Raw genomic sequence first — 17,863 nt, 5'->3', positions numbered from 1 at the left:
TTTTTAATATCAGTTAAGGGAATATTTCCTGTCTAAGATTCTGGACAAGATATTGCAAAGGTAGTCAGACTATCACAGATGCTATGGTTTGGAGAATCCCCACATGACTGGTTAGGAGCCGTAAAGCTTCCTAACACTTCTCAAAAACAATCCAGTTACTCGCTGTTACTTATGGTTGATACCTGACTCTGTAGAAAAGTCACTTTCAAAATATCCAATTCCCATTTTTAAGTGGAAGAAACACATTTTTCTGCTAGATTTTAATTAAAAGTGATTTCTTTAAAAAGTAATAACTCATCTTTTTTTCTACGTTTCTCCACATAGCTGGAGATTTAGCTTAAGAGCGGGCCTGCTCAGACAGACATAGCTACTGTACGGGAGGGGTGGGGGCCACACTTACAGGTTCCCAGTTCCAAATATAGTTATCCATTACAGCAGCATCCTGCTGAGAAGCAGTGAAGGCCAGGATGAAGCAATTGCTCTTCATTGAACCATCTAACTGGTAAAAGAGCTTAGATAAAAATATCTATGCCTATGGATTTTCAGAATGAGATAAATGTCTAAGCAGTATTTACACTACTTCAAGAGTTTAGGAGCTTTAAATCATCTTGTGGAAGAGTGTGTTTCTCTACTGGCTATATTGAAGAGCACTTCTTTCCTTTTTCCCCCTACAATCCCTATTGTAATCAGTGACCCTTTCCTATAAGTGCTATGCTTTCCTTTAACTGCTGTATGAGGCATACCGAGTATATCACTGCTGACCCTCCCCACTATACTCTCCAGCTGGTTGTGCTGACATACTTCATTATCAAAAATGCAGCATTTTCTGAGTAACGGGACTGAGTATTCTAATCTTGTTGAAATGCTCTTATTTAATCAACAGTTATCACTTTGCCAAAATCATGGCAGTTTCCTCAATTTGAGGAATCTTCATGTCAGTAACTGGACATACATCCTGAGTAATTCTAGAATTTTGCCTATTTTATTTCTCTACTATGCATTTCAGGCCAGTTATTACAAATATGGGCAGATATCATGTATGATGTATTATATATCATGTATAATAAATGTTATGCGATATATGATATTAATATCACTTTGTTTAACTGTAGAATAGCATCAAAACCATTCCAGTTTCCAGAGGCTGGCTGGTATTCCTTCCTGCAAAAAGCTTGTTTTTATAACAATGTAACAATGTTTTATAACAATGTAACAACAATTTATAACAAGTCCAAATCAAAGACTGCTTTGAGCAGTTCTTGAAGGAAATGTTGAAAGGTCAAACCATGTAAAGGCAAGTTAAACAATAAAGTGACAGCTGCTCCTTGCATCCTTTACCTTGTCACATGCAGCTCCTGCTAGATTAACTGGGGGTGAAGTTTGTGTGTCCAAGTGTATTTGCCACGAGAAAGTTGCATGTCCCCTGAAAAAGTTCAAAAGTCATGAAACAAATATAAACAGACATACTGTTTCTGAATCCATGGTACTGATTATCCTGGGTGTCAACATGTTCCAGAAGAATTAATCTTTATCATTTGGCATGAAAAACCTTGAAAAAAGGAAATAAGAAGAACAAATCTTATGAGGAGTGGAGTAGCTGAGGGATCAGGAGTTGTTTAGCTTGGAGGAAAGCGGACTCAGGGGGGCTCTTATTGCTCTCTACAGCTACCTCAAGCTGAGCTAGGGGAGGTTTAGATTGGATTTAGATTTAATGGTAACATCTCACTGTTAGGTTAATGGTTGGACTCAATTATCACAGAGGTCTTTTCCAAACTTAAAGATGCTATAATTCTAAAAAATTATAGGAGGTTTTTACCCTATGAAGGGGTTAAAGCAGTAGAGCAGCACAGTGAAAATTGTGAAAGAAAAGAATTTTGAAACTACAAAGCAGTTACAAGTTCCATGACTCTCTTTTGTCTAACTGGTGTAGATACATTATGTTCAAAAGTGTATTAATGGACTGTACTTTATGGTAAAAGATGGTACCACTTCCCTTTTTTCTAATATAAAAAGTCTATTTTTCCATGGATTTTACTGGGTATCTCCATTAGAAGAAGACTGAAAAAAAAAATCGGTTGGCTTTGATGTAGTCCTATTTGGTTTGTTTGTTGTTTTCAACACATAATGTACAAAGACCTGTATGCTGGATTGTGTGAGAAAGTGCTGTTGTGCACAAACCACTTTTTGCCAACACTGGGTCCAGAAGCATTTCCTTGGTGAGATGCCAAGCAGGTTGTTTTTTTTTTTTGCTCCATTCCTTATCCACAAACCCAGGGCTACACTCGAACCAGTACTGTTTGACTTCAGCCCATGGTAACATGATAACATGGGCTGACCCCAGTCTCTACATCTTCATCCCACTGCCAGATTCTGTCACCCTGGCTACAGCTGTCCTAGCACCAAAGCCTTTATACTGCCAATTTCCAGTTAATTTCTTCCCTATATGTTAGCATTTAATATATCTTTATAAATCTGTAAACTAAACTTTAAAATAAGTATTACTACAAGTACATAATTTTTTGTTTGCGTTGTATTATATTAAAATGCAGCCTACAGGAAAACACCTTTAAACAAGTAAAATATAATTGGAAAACACAAATAAATCTATAAACTCTTCCAGATCTAACATGATGATTCAAATTTAGGTCAGGTAGCTAGTAACAGATGCAATATATCTGAGCATTCAGGTGATTCCATCGAATGTAACAGAAATGTTTACATATTGGAAGTGAAATGTGTGCTTTCAGGTTTTACTGGATGAGGCTAAAAGCTGACTATTTCTTATGCATATAGAAAATAATTATACTGGTATCATTCTCGTCCTCAGTGACTGGCCTTCTTCAAGCGACGTTAATTAAGAACTTTATTGGCACTTGCAGCAGATAGGTCCAAACCTATTTAGGCACAGCAATTTAATTTTCCTGCCCCTACATCTTAGTTGAATCAGAGCAGTAGTCTATAGAGTGTTATTTTTTGTTGTTGCTCTCACTGTACCGCTAGAGAGGATTTAATTTCCAGGATTGCTAAGTCTCTATGAGCCTGAAATGCAAATAAAAAATGTAAAAGAATTTTTAGGTTGTGCTTACTGCAGCTTTCTATGACAACTGCAGTAGGCATAACTTTTATCTAAACCCAAGGTCTGTTTACAGCTGCACTTGCCCATCAATTATTTTACCAGCCCAAGACAGGTCAAAACTTTGGAGGATGTTGAGCAACTGATTGCTACATAAACAGTCTTCTCTGAGAAATGGCTTAGTTTTGCAGCTATTGATGAATGTGAAGCAGAATTGAAGTGCATTCTCTCTTAGGTCTGAAAGTTTTCTTCACTTTACCAGTAGGACTTGAACTTGGCTGTGATGAATTACAAGACATACCAGAGAAAAAGTAAATATTTCTGAAAGGGGAACTGAAAGGATGAATGTGCATTCTTCCAACTTTACTCACTGGTGGTGGCAAATGCTCAAAGATGATGATGTACGCAGTGAATCACATCAGCTGTAACTACAAGTGAATATTCTGTGGTTGATTAATTCTTTATTGATTCTGATGCTGTCACCTAAAATAGAGAAAATAAGCCACTGATCAAGAGTCTTGTGAAGTCCACACTTTATGTAATTCATGCACTTTATGGATGCTATCCAGTGAATTTTCAAACTGGAAAGTTTTGAAATATCACTTTCAAATTGGAAAGTGATATTTCCAATTCTCTTTTCAGATCTGAGTGAACAGTGTGAAATGCAATGATTAAAAACTCCAAGAAGAATTTTCATCCATATGATGGTGTCTCAGACTATGGTCATTCCAGCCACTCCTGCTCAATAACAGCAGTTGAACTATAAGAGAAAGGAGGGCAGAAATGGGCCAAAACAGGGGAGAAGCAAGCAGAATGGTCACATACGGAGGTGATTTATATTACACTCATGATAGTACAGCTTCTGTCTCCTCTAACCTAAGAGTTGACATAAAAACCCCTCATGATGCCCTCAGTTTGAGCATAAGTAATGGAGCAAAAAACCCCATCATCTAGCTATTTCTTAGTAAGAGATCAGCAGGATTGGAAAAACAATGGCATGACTGAAGCCAGTGCAGCTGTACCCATTATTCCCTTTCCATTGGGGTAAAATGCATTTTTGTTTTTTGGTAACCCTATGTTTTTCTCAACCCATATTTTAGCTTTCACAAAATATATTAAGCTTACTGTGTTCTGTGCAAGCAAGAGGTTATGTGGGGAGCTTCTCCTGCTCTGGAGCAAAGCACTCTTGCCATGACCTTTGTGGGTTTGAGAAGTCTCACATTTATTTCTATGCCTCGGTGAGGCTGGTCCCTATTTAAGAAGAATTATTGGAATACATTGATCAGTATAGACTATCTGGGCATTTTACAAGCCTCTAAGACTATGTTTTTTCTGAAATAATATATTAGCACATCTAGTAATTTGTACATTGGCATAAACACTGAGAAAGGTTATCTTTTTGCTTTGAATATGATAGCAATTCAGAGACAGCTAGATACCCGTTCTTCATCTTCACAGGTTACTGGGGAAGCCATCTCTGTGGCATTTCTTTTTGCTCCAAGAGGAAACATGTCTTTTGCAATAGGTAAGGCAAAAGATAGGGAAAGGAATTTCTGGTGTAAGACTGAAAACTGCGTGTTGCAAAAAATCCTCCCTTGTTCAAATCTGAGGATGCAGCAAAGTTGTGAATTACAGAGAAACAGACAAGCAGAGCTTCAGATAAACAAAATTCAGTGCTTCAGTTTCAGTAAGTGCAGCTTTTGTCTTTGAGATACTGTACATGCTGGACCAGGGAACAAACAAAAATGGGGGGAGGCGATCTCAGACAGAGCTTCCTTTATGTTACCGATCTTATCTTTCCTGAAAGAAAGGACAAGAGCGATGTAACTCTAGATAAGAGAGCAAACCATCCAGGTTGCGCCTTCGGGTGCCGCGGGGAGAAGCAGCGGCCGAGGAGCAGGAGGGTCCCCGCGGCTGCGGGGACGAGGCGGCCGGGCCGGGCGGGAGGCGCGAAGCATCCCCGCCGCCGGGCAGCATGGCAGCGGCCGGGGAGGTGGAGCCAGCCGGTGACCTGCCAGCATCGCACACGGGCACATCATCTACCGGGAGTAAATCCTCCCTTCTCCCTCTTATCTGCGCCGGAAAACGCGAGATCAAGATAAAAATTAAAATATATTATTAAAAAAATTATAGGTTTTTTAACAGCAGGGCTGGCAGGAGAAAATCGGGGAGAGGCCAGGTGCGCAGGGCCGCCTCTCCGCCGGCGGCGGGAGGTGCCCGAGGAGCTCGGCCGGGCGCCGCCGCCATGGAGCACATCCGGATGCCCAAGGTGGGTCCCGCCGGGTGGCCCCGGCCGCGGCAGCATCCCCGGCACCCTCCTGCCGGCCTCTGCTCCCGCTGAAAGGAGGCTTTACCGCAGCCCCGCGGGCCTGAGGCTGGGCACAGCCTTCCTCCGCGGGCTTCCTAGCTGCTGCTGCTGCTGCTGCTGCTGCTGCGGGATGGTTTTCGGCCAATATGCCATGAAATCCGCCCCAAATACCGAGAGGTGGGCACATTGCTCTGCAATGTTGGCCGGGGATTTGTCGGGCCTTTTCACTGCTTTTTATTCAGTGCCCCCTGTTAACGCTGGCACTGTCCATGAGCTGTAGATACACGAAATCAGAACCGTATTATCTGCTTTTCAGATGCCTTTAGTTTGTCCCAAGATTTCAGACTCCACGATGAATTGATTTAGTGTTTGTATTAATATGTTTGATGTTTAACCAGCCTAATCAGTGTTTCTCTGTAGCTTTCTAAGCACAAGGCCTGTATTTGTTAAGAAAATCGCCACCTTGCTCTAAAAAAGAAGATGCAGTTTTGACACATAAAAGAATTAGATTAAAAATAATAATAAAAAAGTGAACCAGAGCTATATGTTAATTTGAAATGGGGTGGGATATATTTTCATATTTATTTATTTATGTATTTATTAACCCAAACCCCTGAAATTTATTTGTATTTGATTTGGACCCATTTATTTACTAATATTTAGTCTAATGACTGAATTTGAGATTAGGGCTTTGTTCTTTCTTCGTCTATATTTTAGGGCCTTTAGGTGTTAACCTGCAAATCTATTAAGAAGTTAAGTATTTATAACAACTGCTTTTCTTCTCATTTCATGATCTATTGTCTGCCTTTTTGGGAAGGAAGAATCTCAGAATGGTAAAAATGTATCCTACTGCAGGTGGGAAACAATCAGTGAAAGTTGTTTGAACAGATGTTTCTGATTATTTGCTGAAGAATGCTGAAAGCATGAATGAGGAAAACATTGAAAACAAATAAGGGTAGAAAAATATCATAAAAGTAAATGGTTATATTTGCTGTGAATGGAAGATCTGGACAAGTCCCTGTTGCAGGCAATGGAAGCCTATCTGTTTGCTTTTTTACAACCAGGTCCTTAATATGTTAGTCTGCATATGTAAAACCCATTTCAGTATCTGACAGCTGTGAGAAGGGACTGTACTGATGCCTCAAGTCACTGAAAATCTTACTCAGTGTGAAGTGATTCTGCAGTCCTGGATCCAGGCAGTCCCTTACATTATAGCTATGCTGAAAGTTATCTGATGTAATAAAACAGTGCAGAAGGTATGATTTAAAGGTTCAATTGGTACAAAAATTCCTTAAAATTTCCTACATAAATATAGAAAATCAATGTGAGTCACTACTGAAATAATTAATCTCTCCAGTTACTCCTAAATACACTGACAAGTGCTACTTAGCAGAACTGATATTGGATTTTTTTTCTGAAGAAAACCTCAGCTTAAAAACAACCACCAGAACAGTGTTGGAATTTTTTTTTGTTTGTTTTTATTGAATTTGGTTTTGGTAATTTGGAATTGAACATTAAACTTCAATGCCAGGAAGGTAAAAATAGGTAAGGGCAAGCTATGTGACTATAGGGATATTCTTACAGTATGATGTGTTAGTCTCTGGTGTCACATTTCCAGACTTCATCCAATTTTGTCTTGAGAGAAATTTGACAAGTGACTACCTTACTCTGTAAAGGTATTAATCTCAGAATAATGACACTTTTCTTGATTTGCAAACCCAGCCAAATGGAAAATCAAGATAAATCCCATACTTAGCAAATTAATAATTTTAATAATATCTGAAAACAAAATTCCTGCCCCAAGTAAAAGCTTTTTCTTCAAGGGCAGGTCTATATTACATGATGCCCATTAGGTCTCAGGAATTGTTTTAATTTTAAGTGAAATATAACTGTAGCAAGTGATGGTTCATAAGTTTTAAAATTATTAATAAATAATGCATAAATACCACAATAAATTAATAAATCATAAATAGAACATAACTGACATTTAAAAAGCAGAATGTGATTTGATACCAATTGGACCAGTAGTTCATTTAGGTCACTACTCTGTGTCTGACAGTGACAGAGGAGAGAGAACATTTAAACGTGGCCACATCCTGTACCGTCTCAGCATCTACAGTTGTATTAGGGTCCAACCCCTCCTAGTTCCATTAGTGTCCATTTATGGACCTCTCTGTGTGGTTCCACGGCCTGCATGGAAGCAAGTTACAAAAAATCATGGCTTTACAAAAAAATTACTTTCTTATGCCTGTTAAAACGTTCTTATTAGTTTCCTTCAGGACTCCTTGATTCTAGCTTCAAGGATTTGTTTGATAACAGTTCCATGTTCACCTTATCCATGCCTTCTCAGCGAATCTTGATCACAACCCACCAGAATCTGATAGTTTCAGAGAAATGTCATCAATGACCCCAAAACCTTTTTCTTGTGTTGAAACTATCAATTATGAGTCCGTGGTTCTGTATATATGGTCTAGGTTGGTTTTCCTGTAGGTATTCTACTTTATGTCTATCTCTGTTGAAACTCCTATGTGTCTCTTTTGCCCATACACTGTTTTGCAAGGCTTCTCTGGGGTGGGATTTCCTACTGCAAAAGCCATTTTGATTCTTTCCCAGCAGACTGTGTATATCCACCTGCTAACACAATATTTTGTATACTGAACACTATTGTTCTAAATACGAATTATATTTTCACAAGTTAAATGTGATCCTATATATGAGGGCTGTAATTTAAGCACATTTAAGAGTTGCAAACAGTCACTCATTGCTAAATAGAATTATATGTAACTCCAATAGCCTTTTAAAAATTAGTAAAACCAGTGACCAACATGAGTTTGGATTGAGCAGCAAGATAGTTTAGGATAACTCTCCAAAGCCCAAATGTGTCAAACTGCTCATAACAGTCATAAAAAATAAATAAGCAATACTTCTGCACAGATTAGAAACACGTTTTATGACCATGTGTAGAGATATGTCTGGCCATGGACAGGATGACAGGCATAGAGCTTTGTATATATGTTTACTTCAGAGGGCTACTTTGTGCACTGTTGCTGCTCAGTTACTTTGTTTTATTTGCCACTCTTCATATCATTTGTCTTTGTATATTGGCAGCAGGCCTACTGAATAGCCTTCTTATAATAAAGAACACATATCCCTGGTGTAACAGCTGTATTTAGTGTCTTCATTTAGCCCAGAAATTCTTTTGGCTCAGTATCTCTTTCTAACAGAATACTTTGGATGACTTGCGTAGCTCTAGTGCTTTCATTTTTGTGATGTTATGGTAAGGTATTTCCTTTAGATGATGCTTGTCTCAGGCAGAATTTAAGATATGCTACCATGTTAATGATAAGTCTTTCTAACAGATGTATTGATTTCCAAAACAAATTTCCAGCATGTGTAAATGAGTTGTGTTTGCATTTGTTTTCAATCTATTTTCCTTTCCATAGCTCTTGCTTTTCATTTGCTAGTTTTATAACACATGTCTATTTTTACAAACTCTCCATTAGGAGACCCATATAATTTACATCCACTCTATATATGACAATGTAAATGGCAAAATGTTTGTTTGGGTGCTTATCTATGTCAATAGCAAAACTGAACCTAGCCTTTGGTCTACAACTAATTGTTCTGGGTTGCTGGATCTCCACCTTTTTTTTTTTTTTTAAGCTAAGATGGCATATTCTACCACTACCTGTGATATTATAGTTACGTTCTCCATATTCAGGCTACAATTCCTTATGGAAAAGTTTGATTTTACTTTAGTGAGGTAGGAAGATGCCAGCAGTCCACAGGCAATATCAGGAGTTACCTGGGGATGTGGACTGGTTGTTTCTCCCCCAAGCCAGGGAATGGAGTGCCACTGGAACTTCACTGTAGTCCTAGTGCTTGGCTAAACTTTAGTTTAGTTTACTACTTAGAAAAGGTAGAAGAGGTGAGGCTAGCATGGCCCTTGCCTTTTACTGATGCTTTGGGTCATCAGCTTACAGCAGACACATTACAGCAACGTCTTTTAAGTGCCAAGTTGATTTTTTGTTTTTCAAGTGTTGTGTAGAGGTGGTTTCTGTTCTTGCCTCCAAGTGTACAACTTAGAGCAGTGCACCTCACAGTTCAGCTGGTGTTTTCTGATTCCATAACTGTTTTCTCACTTTACATCATGGTTAAAAAATGTTTAATCTATTTTGGGGCCAGTGATTTTTAATGACTTTGAATAGTCACTCTACTTGACTGCTTTAGTCAAGTGATGCTTTGAAACATCTACACTAGTTGTGGACACTTTTAACTCCAATAAATCTTCCCTGTTTAAAATGCAATTTAGTTTTCTTTGAGATCTATTTATTCTGTGTGCTTTGAAACTTTGAGCATAAATGATAAATTTAATACAAATGAGCTTTGTAATATACTGTGCCAGAAAATGTTCTGTGGTTTGACATTAAAGACTGGAGGTGGATAAAATGAAAATAGGAACTGCAGAAAATATCTACATGTTGTGGGATTGGACTTAAAATATCTGTTTGCAATTTTGTTCCTAAAAGACTTGTTTTGAATTAGGGTCATCAAGATACTTGCTTATTAGTGTGAGTTTTGATTTGAACAAAATGTTATAACAACCATTATTCTCAAAATATTTAGACAGAAAATGGTCAAAAGATCACTTTCATATTTTCAATAATGTGAATCTCAATGAAGAGGCAGCTGGATAAAATTGTGAAACAAGCTCTAAAAAACATGGATAGCCACATACTTTAATTTGCTGTCTTGGTGTCCGTGTCTAAAACAGTAACTCAAAAACTTATTGCACTTGAAAAATGGCACTGAAAATCATTAAAACAGCATGTCTGCAGGGTCCTCTTTGATTTTTGTTTATGCATATTAGGAGACTGGGGTTTCAGTGGAGGATTTGGGAAGTTTGGCTCTGGGGTGGTCAAAGATGGAGTCTCTAAGTCTGCTCTTAATGGACTCGAGTAGGTGGTACTTAATCCATCAGTGTCTGTAAACTAAAGGAATTATCTATTTGCAATAGAAAATGCACACTGACATGCTCTGCTGTGCAGGTGTACTCTGCTGAGAAAGACAGATCCCCACCATGAGAAAAAGGAGTCCTACAATTCCATTTTTAACGCAAATCTTTCATGGCCTGCACAGCTGAAATGACCTGGTACTGCTGCTCTTGAATAGGCTGCTGAACAGGGAATAGTTTTAAACATGTAACAGAAAAGCCTGCATCAAATACAGGAGTTTAAAGATACATTTCTTTTCAATATGACTTGGCTGCATGCAGAATTCTTTCCCCCTATATATTTTTTAATACCTAAATCTGAACAAATTTGTCAAGTGTAATAAGACTTACTGCCTTGAGGAAGCCCTTTTTTCCTAAGTTAAAACTTTTTAGATTTCTAATAGAACGCATAGAAAAATTAGGAAATTCCTTAGAGTCTCTATTCTCCTTTTCTAGATAAATGAGATCTAATATAGACTGAAAGAGAAAACATTATATATGAACTTTGTGTTATGATATTGATACCATATTGTAATACTCTTTTAATAGTTTCCTGTTTACTGCATCCCTTATACAACTCTTTCTCAGGTATATCTGATAACATGATGCTCACTTCACACTTTTTACAGATCTTAGTAGAAAATTTTTTTAAGCCAAATTGTTAGGTAGTATGTTTAGTCTTGCTAATATTATGATTCCTTATTCTTTTTTCATCTCTTTTCCAGTATTCCCATTTCACTTTAGTCCTCTAGTAAATTAAACTTCCTTAGATTTTTTTAAAAATTTTTCCCTCATCCTGCTTTGCCCTGAGGAAACTTCTTACAATGAAGAATTTAAGGTGTCTGTACTTTAATGATTTGTGTATTTCTGGCTTGCTTTGATTCTTTTGACATGTGCAAACATCTAACTCTATAGATTGATGGTGTAACATTATTTTACTGCACTTGGGAAATCTTTTCAGAGATGGAAATACAAAAAAGTAACATGGATTAAGTACAGCTTTCATGATTCTTATGAAATAGAATAGAAACCGCATTAAAAGGCAGCATCAATTGGCAATTCAGTTTTCCTTTATTCTCGTTCCAAGATTAAGCAAAAAAACCACTTACAGTATATTTTGTTTAACAAGCACAACACTACTATCTTTCTGTGGAAAAAAATTTAAAGAGCATTTGGTCTTTTGCACGTTGTCTTTTTTCACCCTCAGGAATTATGCTAAACACATGGATAGCTGGGGTCAACCAGGGTGAAAAAAGCTCAAATATTCCACTTGGCCTCAAATCATACCAGCTGTGCTCCTTTTTTCTCATTAGGCTCAGGCTTTTGGCTTTCACAAGCTCTTCCCTTAGGTTTTATGTGCCTGCAGTGCTGAAGCTAGTCAGTCTTTTGTCACTAATTCCCAGGATTCAGTTTCTTCTTGCTTTTACTCATGTGTATAACATCACAAGGTGAGTAGGGAAGGCAGCTGAAATCCCCAGTCGATCTAGGAGCGGGTGCACAAGAAGAAGCCTTTGTAGGGCTAAGTGTGTGCTGTTAACCCAAAGAGGGCCAAGCCCCATTCCTTGGCTTTGGGTCAACCTTTTCAGTAGCACAGATTGTTGTGACAGTGGCCTTTCCTTACCCTTGAAGAACCACTGAAACTCCTTTGTGCAGTCAATTTCAAGGTACTTGGTCAGCTTTTATCTGGAACTTGCTTTGGCAGGTTGTTTAAGAACAATGAATTTTAACTGTCTGAACAACAGAAAAGCTCCTGAGAACATGACCTGAGTGAGGACATTCCCTGCTTACCCTTAATCGGCAGCTTACTTCTGGCTAGGAAGGGTTTTTGGCCTTTCTTCCTCTTTCGTGGTGAGGAGTTAGAAGAATTAGTCACAGTTCCTCCTAAAGGAGTAGGGAGCATTTGGTAATATGTGGGAGCTGAAGTATTTTGTTCTTGGCTGCTGGATAGGCTTTTTTGCTTATGTTCTCCTTCCAGATGCTCAGTGTTAATGGGTAGCTCAGTGATTATCATGACAGAACTGGCTGTTCAAGGGTCTTCCACATCAGGTTAGCTAATACTTAAGAATAAAACACATAGGTTTAAAATCTATGTAGTGAGAATGAAACTCTTGGAGATGGTTTTTCCTCGTTTAAAATTTCATTTTATTTGAAAATCCTGCAGCAGAGACATTTTTGTGTCAGATAGCGTCTCCCTCTGCACATGAGTTTTGCTGTGTCAGGAAGCAAAATGATATGTAGAGATGTGGGACCAAGTTTTCCTCCAGGTCTGGCCAGTCTGCTCTACAGTTTTACTTCTCCTTTTACTCTGCTTTCCCTGCTTGAGTCTGAGTCTACCACCAGAACTGATCCTGCATTTATCTGAAAGAGCTTTCTCATGTGGCACGGGGAACAGCCTGAAAAAGGAGCAGTAACTTCTACATTGTTTTGCAATGCTGTTGTGTGTGGAGACACTGAAACATCTTAAAGAAATGAGAACGAAGGTAGCATATTCAAAACACATTTAAAAATAGGCCATGCAGTCAGAGCTTATTCAAGAAGTAATCTATACTAAAAATGAAAACAAATTAGAGTACATGAATATTTTTAGGAATAACATTTTGGCATGCTGGCTTTTCAGAACGCTTTTAGGGTCATACATTTACCATTCTTCCTTAGGTGGGAGTCCCCTTGAAACTGGAGGAAGTTGTGCCTGAATGAAACTTTGACCCACGATTTTCCCTAGTATGACATTTTTTTCTTGAATGACCTCCTGGCAACCTTGTTCATAAGTCATTTGTCATGTTTATTCTCTGAGTAAAAAGTGCCTTCCATCTGTTCTTAATCTGTGTTCCCTTTAACTTCTATTTTTGCCTGCTTATTTCTGTCATCTGTGTTGCATTGAAAATACAGTTTCTAGCCAACTTTATTTATCCCCATGTAAGGGTTGTAGTCATTGAAATAAATCTCCTGGCAGTCTTTTCTTCAGGCCTAGACAACCACAGTCATCAGGGGGAAAAAAATGATGGGGGGACAGCTTGAAATAAATTATTGAAGTTTTACTTAGATACCACTCTCTAGACTCCCTTGGCTAACACTTTCTTTCTTGCTCATTGATGTCTTCCAGCTCTCAACTTTACAGGCCATTTTTGCTCTGTTTTATTTACCTCATATTTTCTGATCTGGTCTCTCCTACCAGCTCTTCATTTTAGGCAAAGCACACGTGCATGGTCTGTATGCTTTTTCCTGAAATGTGTCAGTACATACATGATTTTCTAGGTTCTCCAATAAAGTCTATGGTAGTTTTGGTGAAAAAACGGAGAAAAAATCCCAACTAATTACTGTATTGTCTCTTTCTGATATTAAATTTAAATTTTGGCTATTAATGCTGATTTCTCAGCATGCTGTGACTTTTTAGATAGAAAAACTCATCTTCTTCCAAAGTGCTATTGCAACATGTGTTCCTCTGTTTTGCAAATGAACATATTCCCATTCCCTCTAGACCATTTAAAGACACTGTTTGACTTGGCTTTCTTTTCCTGATTAGGAGGGTGCAGAGGAAGAAAGAAGTCTCGTTCTTTGAATCCTTCGATCAGCAGAATGAAATCCAAGATTGAGGCTAGCTCTATTTTACTTTTTTTTTTCTACCCATGGGTGAAATAAACTGCTTTTTCAGAAAGTTTGAGTAACTGGAATCTAGGCAGAAGAAACACAGATGAAAAACATCTAAATCCATGCAGGAGGTTATGCTGAGAATTTTCAGAACAACCTCTTGAGAGCTTAGAGATCATTACTGCTCCTGAAGGCATGTAATGCCACTTACCATAAATCATAACTGTGGATTTGAATCCAGGTAGGGTTTAGACTTTAAGAGTTCCCTTTCTCTTTAGAAATGGTGTTAGACATGATAAAGTGTTTAATGAAGCAAGTTATTAGTAAACCTGGTTTATTTTCCTCATACTACAATCACAGATTGACACATTCCACCTGAGAGGTAGGCAAGGCTAATCAACTTATAATGCTAATTTTTATTGAGTCAAATTTTGAAGCTCTCACTAATTTTAACTGACTCTTACTTCATTCTTTAGGATCAGCAGAAATAAAGGCTACCTAAAAGTTCAGTCATGCATCCTCTCTCAGAATACTTTTTCCTTGTTGAGCCTGGTAGGAAAGTTGATTTTGAGTTGTGCTTATCCACACTGAGGTACTGAAGAACTGAAAAGCTCTTGTTAGAATGCAGAAAATATATGATGTTTTGGATGCTGTGTTGTGTCACAAAAAATCGTCAGTATAAAAATTTTTATATTCTCAGTAAATGGAAACCACAGCAAATGAAGGTAGGCAATTGGGCCAAATATATGTGTATTTCACTAGAAATATTAAAAATCTAGAAAAAGTTCTGAAACTAAAGTATTAGTTTAGAAATTAGAATGTTGATGTAATAGGCATGTTAGAAACTTAATGGAAGAAAAATAATTAATGTGACAGGCACATTGATGACAAATTACATGAGAAATACAGGTAAAGTACAGATTTCTTTTGTCTTGAAGTAAACAGAGTCAAATGTCATGGATTAACTACACCACAAAAGCCGAGTGCCTACAGATTGAAATTACAAGATTAAATGGGAAAAGTAGAACTGTAGCACCACAGGACAGCAGTCTGATATTAGGACTACAGTAACAACTGTCCTACCTGAATAGTGACATTGCCCATGAAAAACCTGATCAAGATCAAAAGGGGCATGAAGACAAGAAATGCAATGGCAGTAGGAGACATAATCTACCAAGTGAGATTGGGTAAATGGGCTGGGGGTTGTGATTCCGCATAAAAATTTAGTTTTTTTAAATGCTTGCTTATACAAAAGTTATTTGTTTATCTTGGAGAAAAAAAAGTAATTCTGAGTAATTCTAAGACTTGGTCTTAGATAGCAACAGAAAGATCTGTTTCAAAATACAGTTAGAATATCTGTGTGACAGCAGCTAACACATTTAGATGCAGTGTTCTTGAAATAGAAGAAAAAAAATGGGAAAAAATCTCCCATGGCAATGTTCAACTTTAAAGAGAAAACTACATAAAAATGTGAAAACTGTTTAAAAAGAAAGGGAGCCAAAATTTAAAATGTTTATAGGAGGCCTGAAGATTGTTTAAATATGGGAGCTCACTGTAAGTCAGCTTCCAGGGAAAGGCTTTAAAAGACCAAAAAAAAAAAAGGTTTACATAGCTAAACAGCAGGATGAAGGACTAAAAGGATGTCTCTTATTAAAAGGACTTCTTTTATTGGAAGTAAAAGGGCTTTCTTCAAGTTGAATTTCTGCCTAAATGAGGAAAATAAAGCATAAACAATTTAAATATATAAATAAAAGAAAGGCCAAAAGAGATTTTGAACAACAACTTGGCAAAATATACTAGTTAAGTAATTTTCAGTCTCTCTTTAAGTAGGTAAAATCCTGACATAAAATCTACAGGACTAGTAAATTATCAAAGTAGAGAAGGTGTTTGGAGATATGTACATTCTGACATATTTTTCTCTCAAGAACATATCAGAAGATTTGTCAGCAATAAAAGTGTTATAAGAAGAGATTTCAAAAAAATTGGCAACAATGAACAGTAAAAAATTACCAGGACAGTATTGTATCCCTGCAAATTAAAAAAACTAAAGTACTAAACTGTGCTTAACTAACAAATACTAACTTTTACTTACTAAACCAGTAATGATGGTGTAAGGCTTAAAAGTTTCTCACTCTGAAAAAAATGGAGGTGGTAAATATGACAAGTAATCTGAGAGATTGGTAGGACCTGCAATGCTCTCTTAAGCCCACTTCTAAATCATAAGATTTATGGGTAAGTATGATTAAAAAAAGGGGAGAATAAGCATAGCTTTCAAACAGGAACCCAGAACCTCTAAAATTTCGTTGAAAAAGTGACAGGACATATGGATGAGGATGATCCATTTGGTAGAAGCTAGTTGGTCTTCCAGAACTCATTTGAGCATGTTCTTCATCAAAGGGTCTTGAAGAAACTTAAGTATCATAGGGTAAGAGATTCAGGCCTCTCAGTAATAACTGACTACAAATTGAGAAAAAAATAGCAGAGGATATTGTTCATTTTTGCAATGGAGGGAACTCTTCATTAGAGATCCCATGAATCTGTAAGAGCCTGTGATGTTCAACTTACAAATGTTTTGAAAGATACAGGGAGGGGAGGAGATGCCAGAGATGGCAAAATTCACTGATGTTATTCAAGGTAGGAGAAAGGTAAGATTGCTGTAGGGGCTTGCAGCAACATCTCATTATACTGATGAACTAAATTTATCATTAATAAATATAAGGTAATACACATGGGGGGTAGATCTTAACTTGTATATCCAGACACAATTTAGAGTTGCAATTGCTAGTTCTAAAAAACCACCCCAAAACCCACTGTGTTCAGCAGAGGACAAAAAAGCGAACAGTGTTTGAAAACTTCAAAAATTTGAATAGAAAACAAAACAGCAAACATCACAATTCCCCTACACAAACGTATCATACATCCAGCTCTTGAATTCTGTTTGCACTTTTGGCCTCTTCTCAGGAAACAGACCTCGTGTAGAATGATCAGAAGTGTGGAAGAGTTTGTCTGGAGTAGCTCAAAATAGAGTTGGGCTCTTCACTCTTGGAATGTGAGGACAGAGGGAAGGATTGGTAACAGTATGTGTGGCACAGAGACAGTAAATGAGGAACATTTCCCTGTTGGCCAAACTGTTCACCAAAAATGTGGTGCACCTGTTACTGGTGGCAGGTTCAAAATGAGCAAGAGGAAGGGGGGTTTTTTATACAATACATAGCTGAAACGTGAAGTTCACTCTTAGAGGATGTTGTGAGTTATTCAAAATGTTATTCAACAAAATTAATGGAATTTAAACACCATTAGGGCTATTAAAAAACATGACCTCAGCTTAGGAAGGCCCTAGGGCTGGGTTAAGATCCTGAGAGAGTTTGTCCATGACTGTAAATCCTTGTGTCTTATATTCTTCCCTCAGCTGCTGGAACTGTCCGCTCTTAAGAGACAAACTGCAGGGCGAGGTGAATCTCTGATCTCACCTGGTGCACCCATTGTAATTGCTTTAATGAAATCAGACTTACTACACAGCTCTTATTGCAACTGTTCCTGTTTATATCCAACCTTTATTTTATTTGTAGCTCTGCATTAAAAAAAAAAAACAACACAACCCAAGAGAGGCTTTGTTGGTTAGCATTGTTCAGTCATGGGGCTCAGACTGATGAGTGGGGAGAGGATGTGACTAGGAAGCCTGGAAATTCATCCCTCACCACTGCCCCGCTCTGTGGATGCCTATTTTGCTTTGTATCTCATGGCCCAAGCTACCTCAGTTTGTAGGCCAGAGTGCTGAATACCTTATGCAAGTTGAGTGCCTGTACAGCAGAGTCCTCATTGGCTGGTCTGCAGTGTAGGGACCTTTTTTCATTTGGACAAAGCTAATTTTTATTGTTGTTTTTGTGGGTTCCTTTTAGAA

General features: G+C 37.8%; 1 protein-coding gene across 1 annotated transcript in view; it reads left to right on the top strand.

The window, feature by feature from the left end:
• Window positions 1–4,958: 4,958 nt before the first annotated feature.
• Window positions 4,959–17,863, top strand: part of MTMR7 (myotubularin related protein 7) — a 40,541-nt gene continuing 27,636 nt past the window's right edge. The window contains exon 1 of the mRNA XM_051790326.1: window positions 4,959–5,342. Coding sequence (XP_051646286.1) covers window positions 5,319–5,342 — 24 coding nt within the window. The 5' untranslated portion in view covers window positions 4,959–5,318. The remainder of the gene's footprint in view (window positions 5,343–17,863) is intronic.

The sequence above is a fragment of the Manacus candei genome, unplaced genomic scaffold, assembly GCF_025592945.1.
Source record: "Manacus candei isolate 608988 ecotype Guabito, Panama unplaced genomic scaffold, ASM2559294v1 h1tg000028l, whole genome shotgun sequence".
NCBI lineage: Eukaryota > Metazoa > Chordata > Aves > Passeriformes > Pipridae > Manacus > Manacus candei.
The sequence above is the reverse complement of the archived record's forward strand: the minus strand, read 5'-3'. Positions and strand labels throughout refer to the sequence as shown.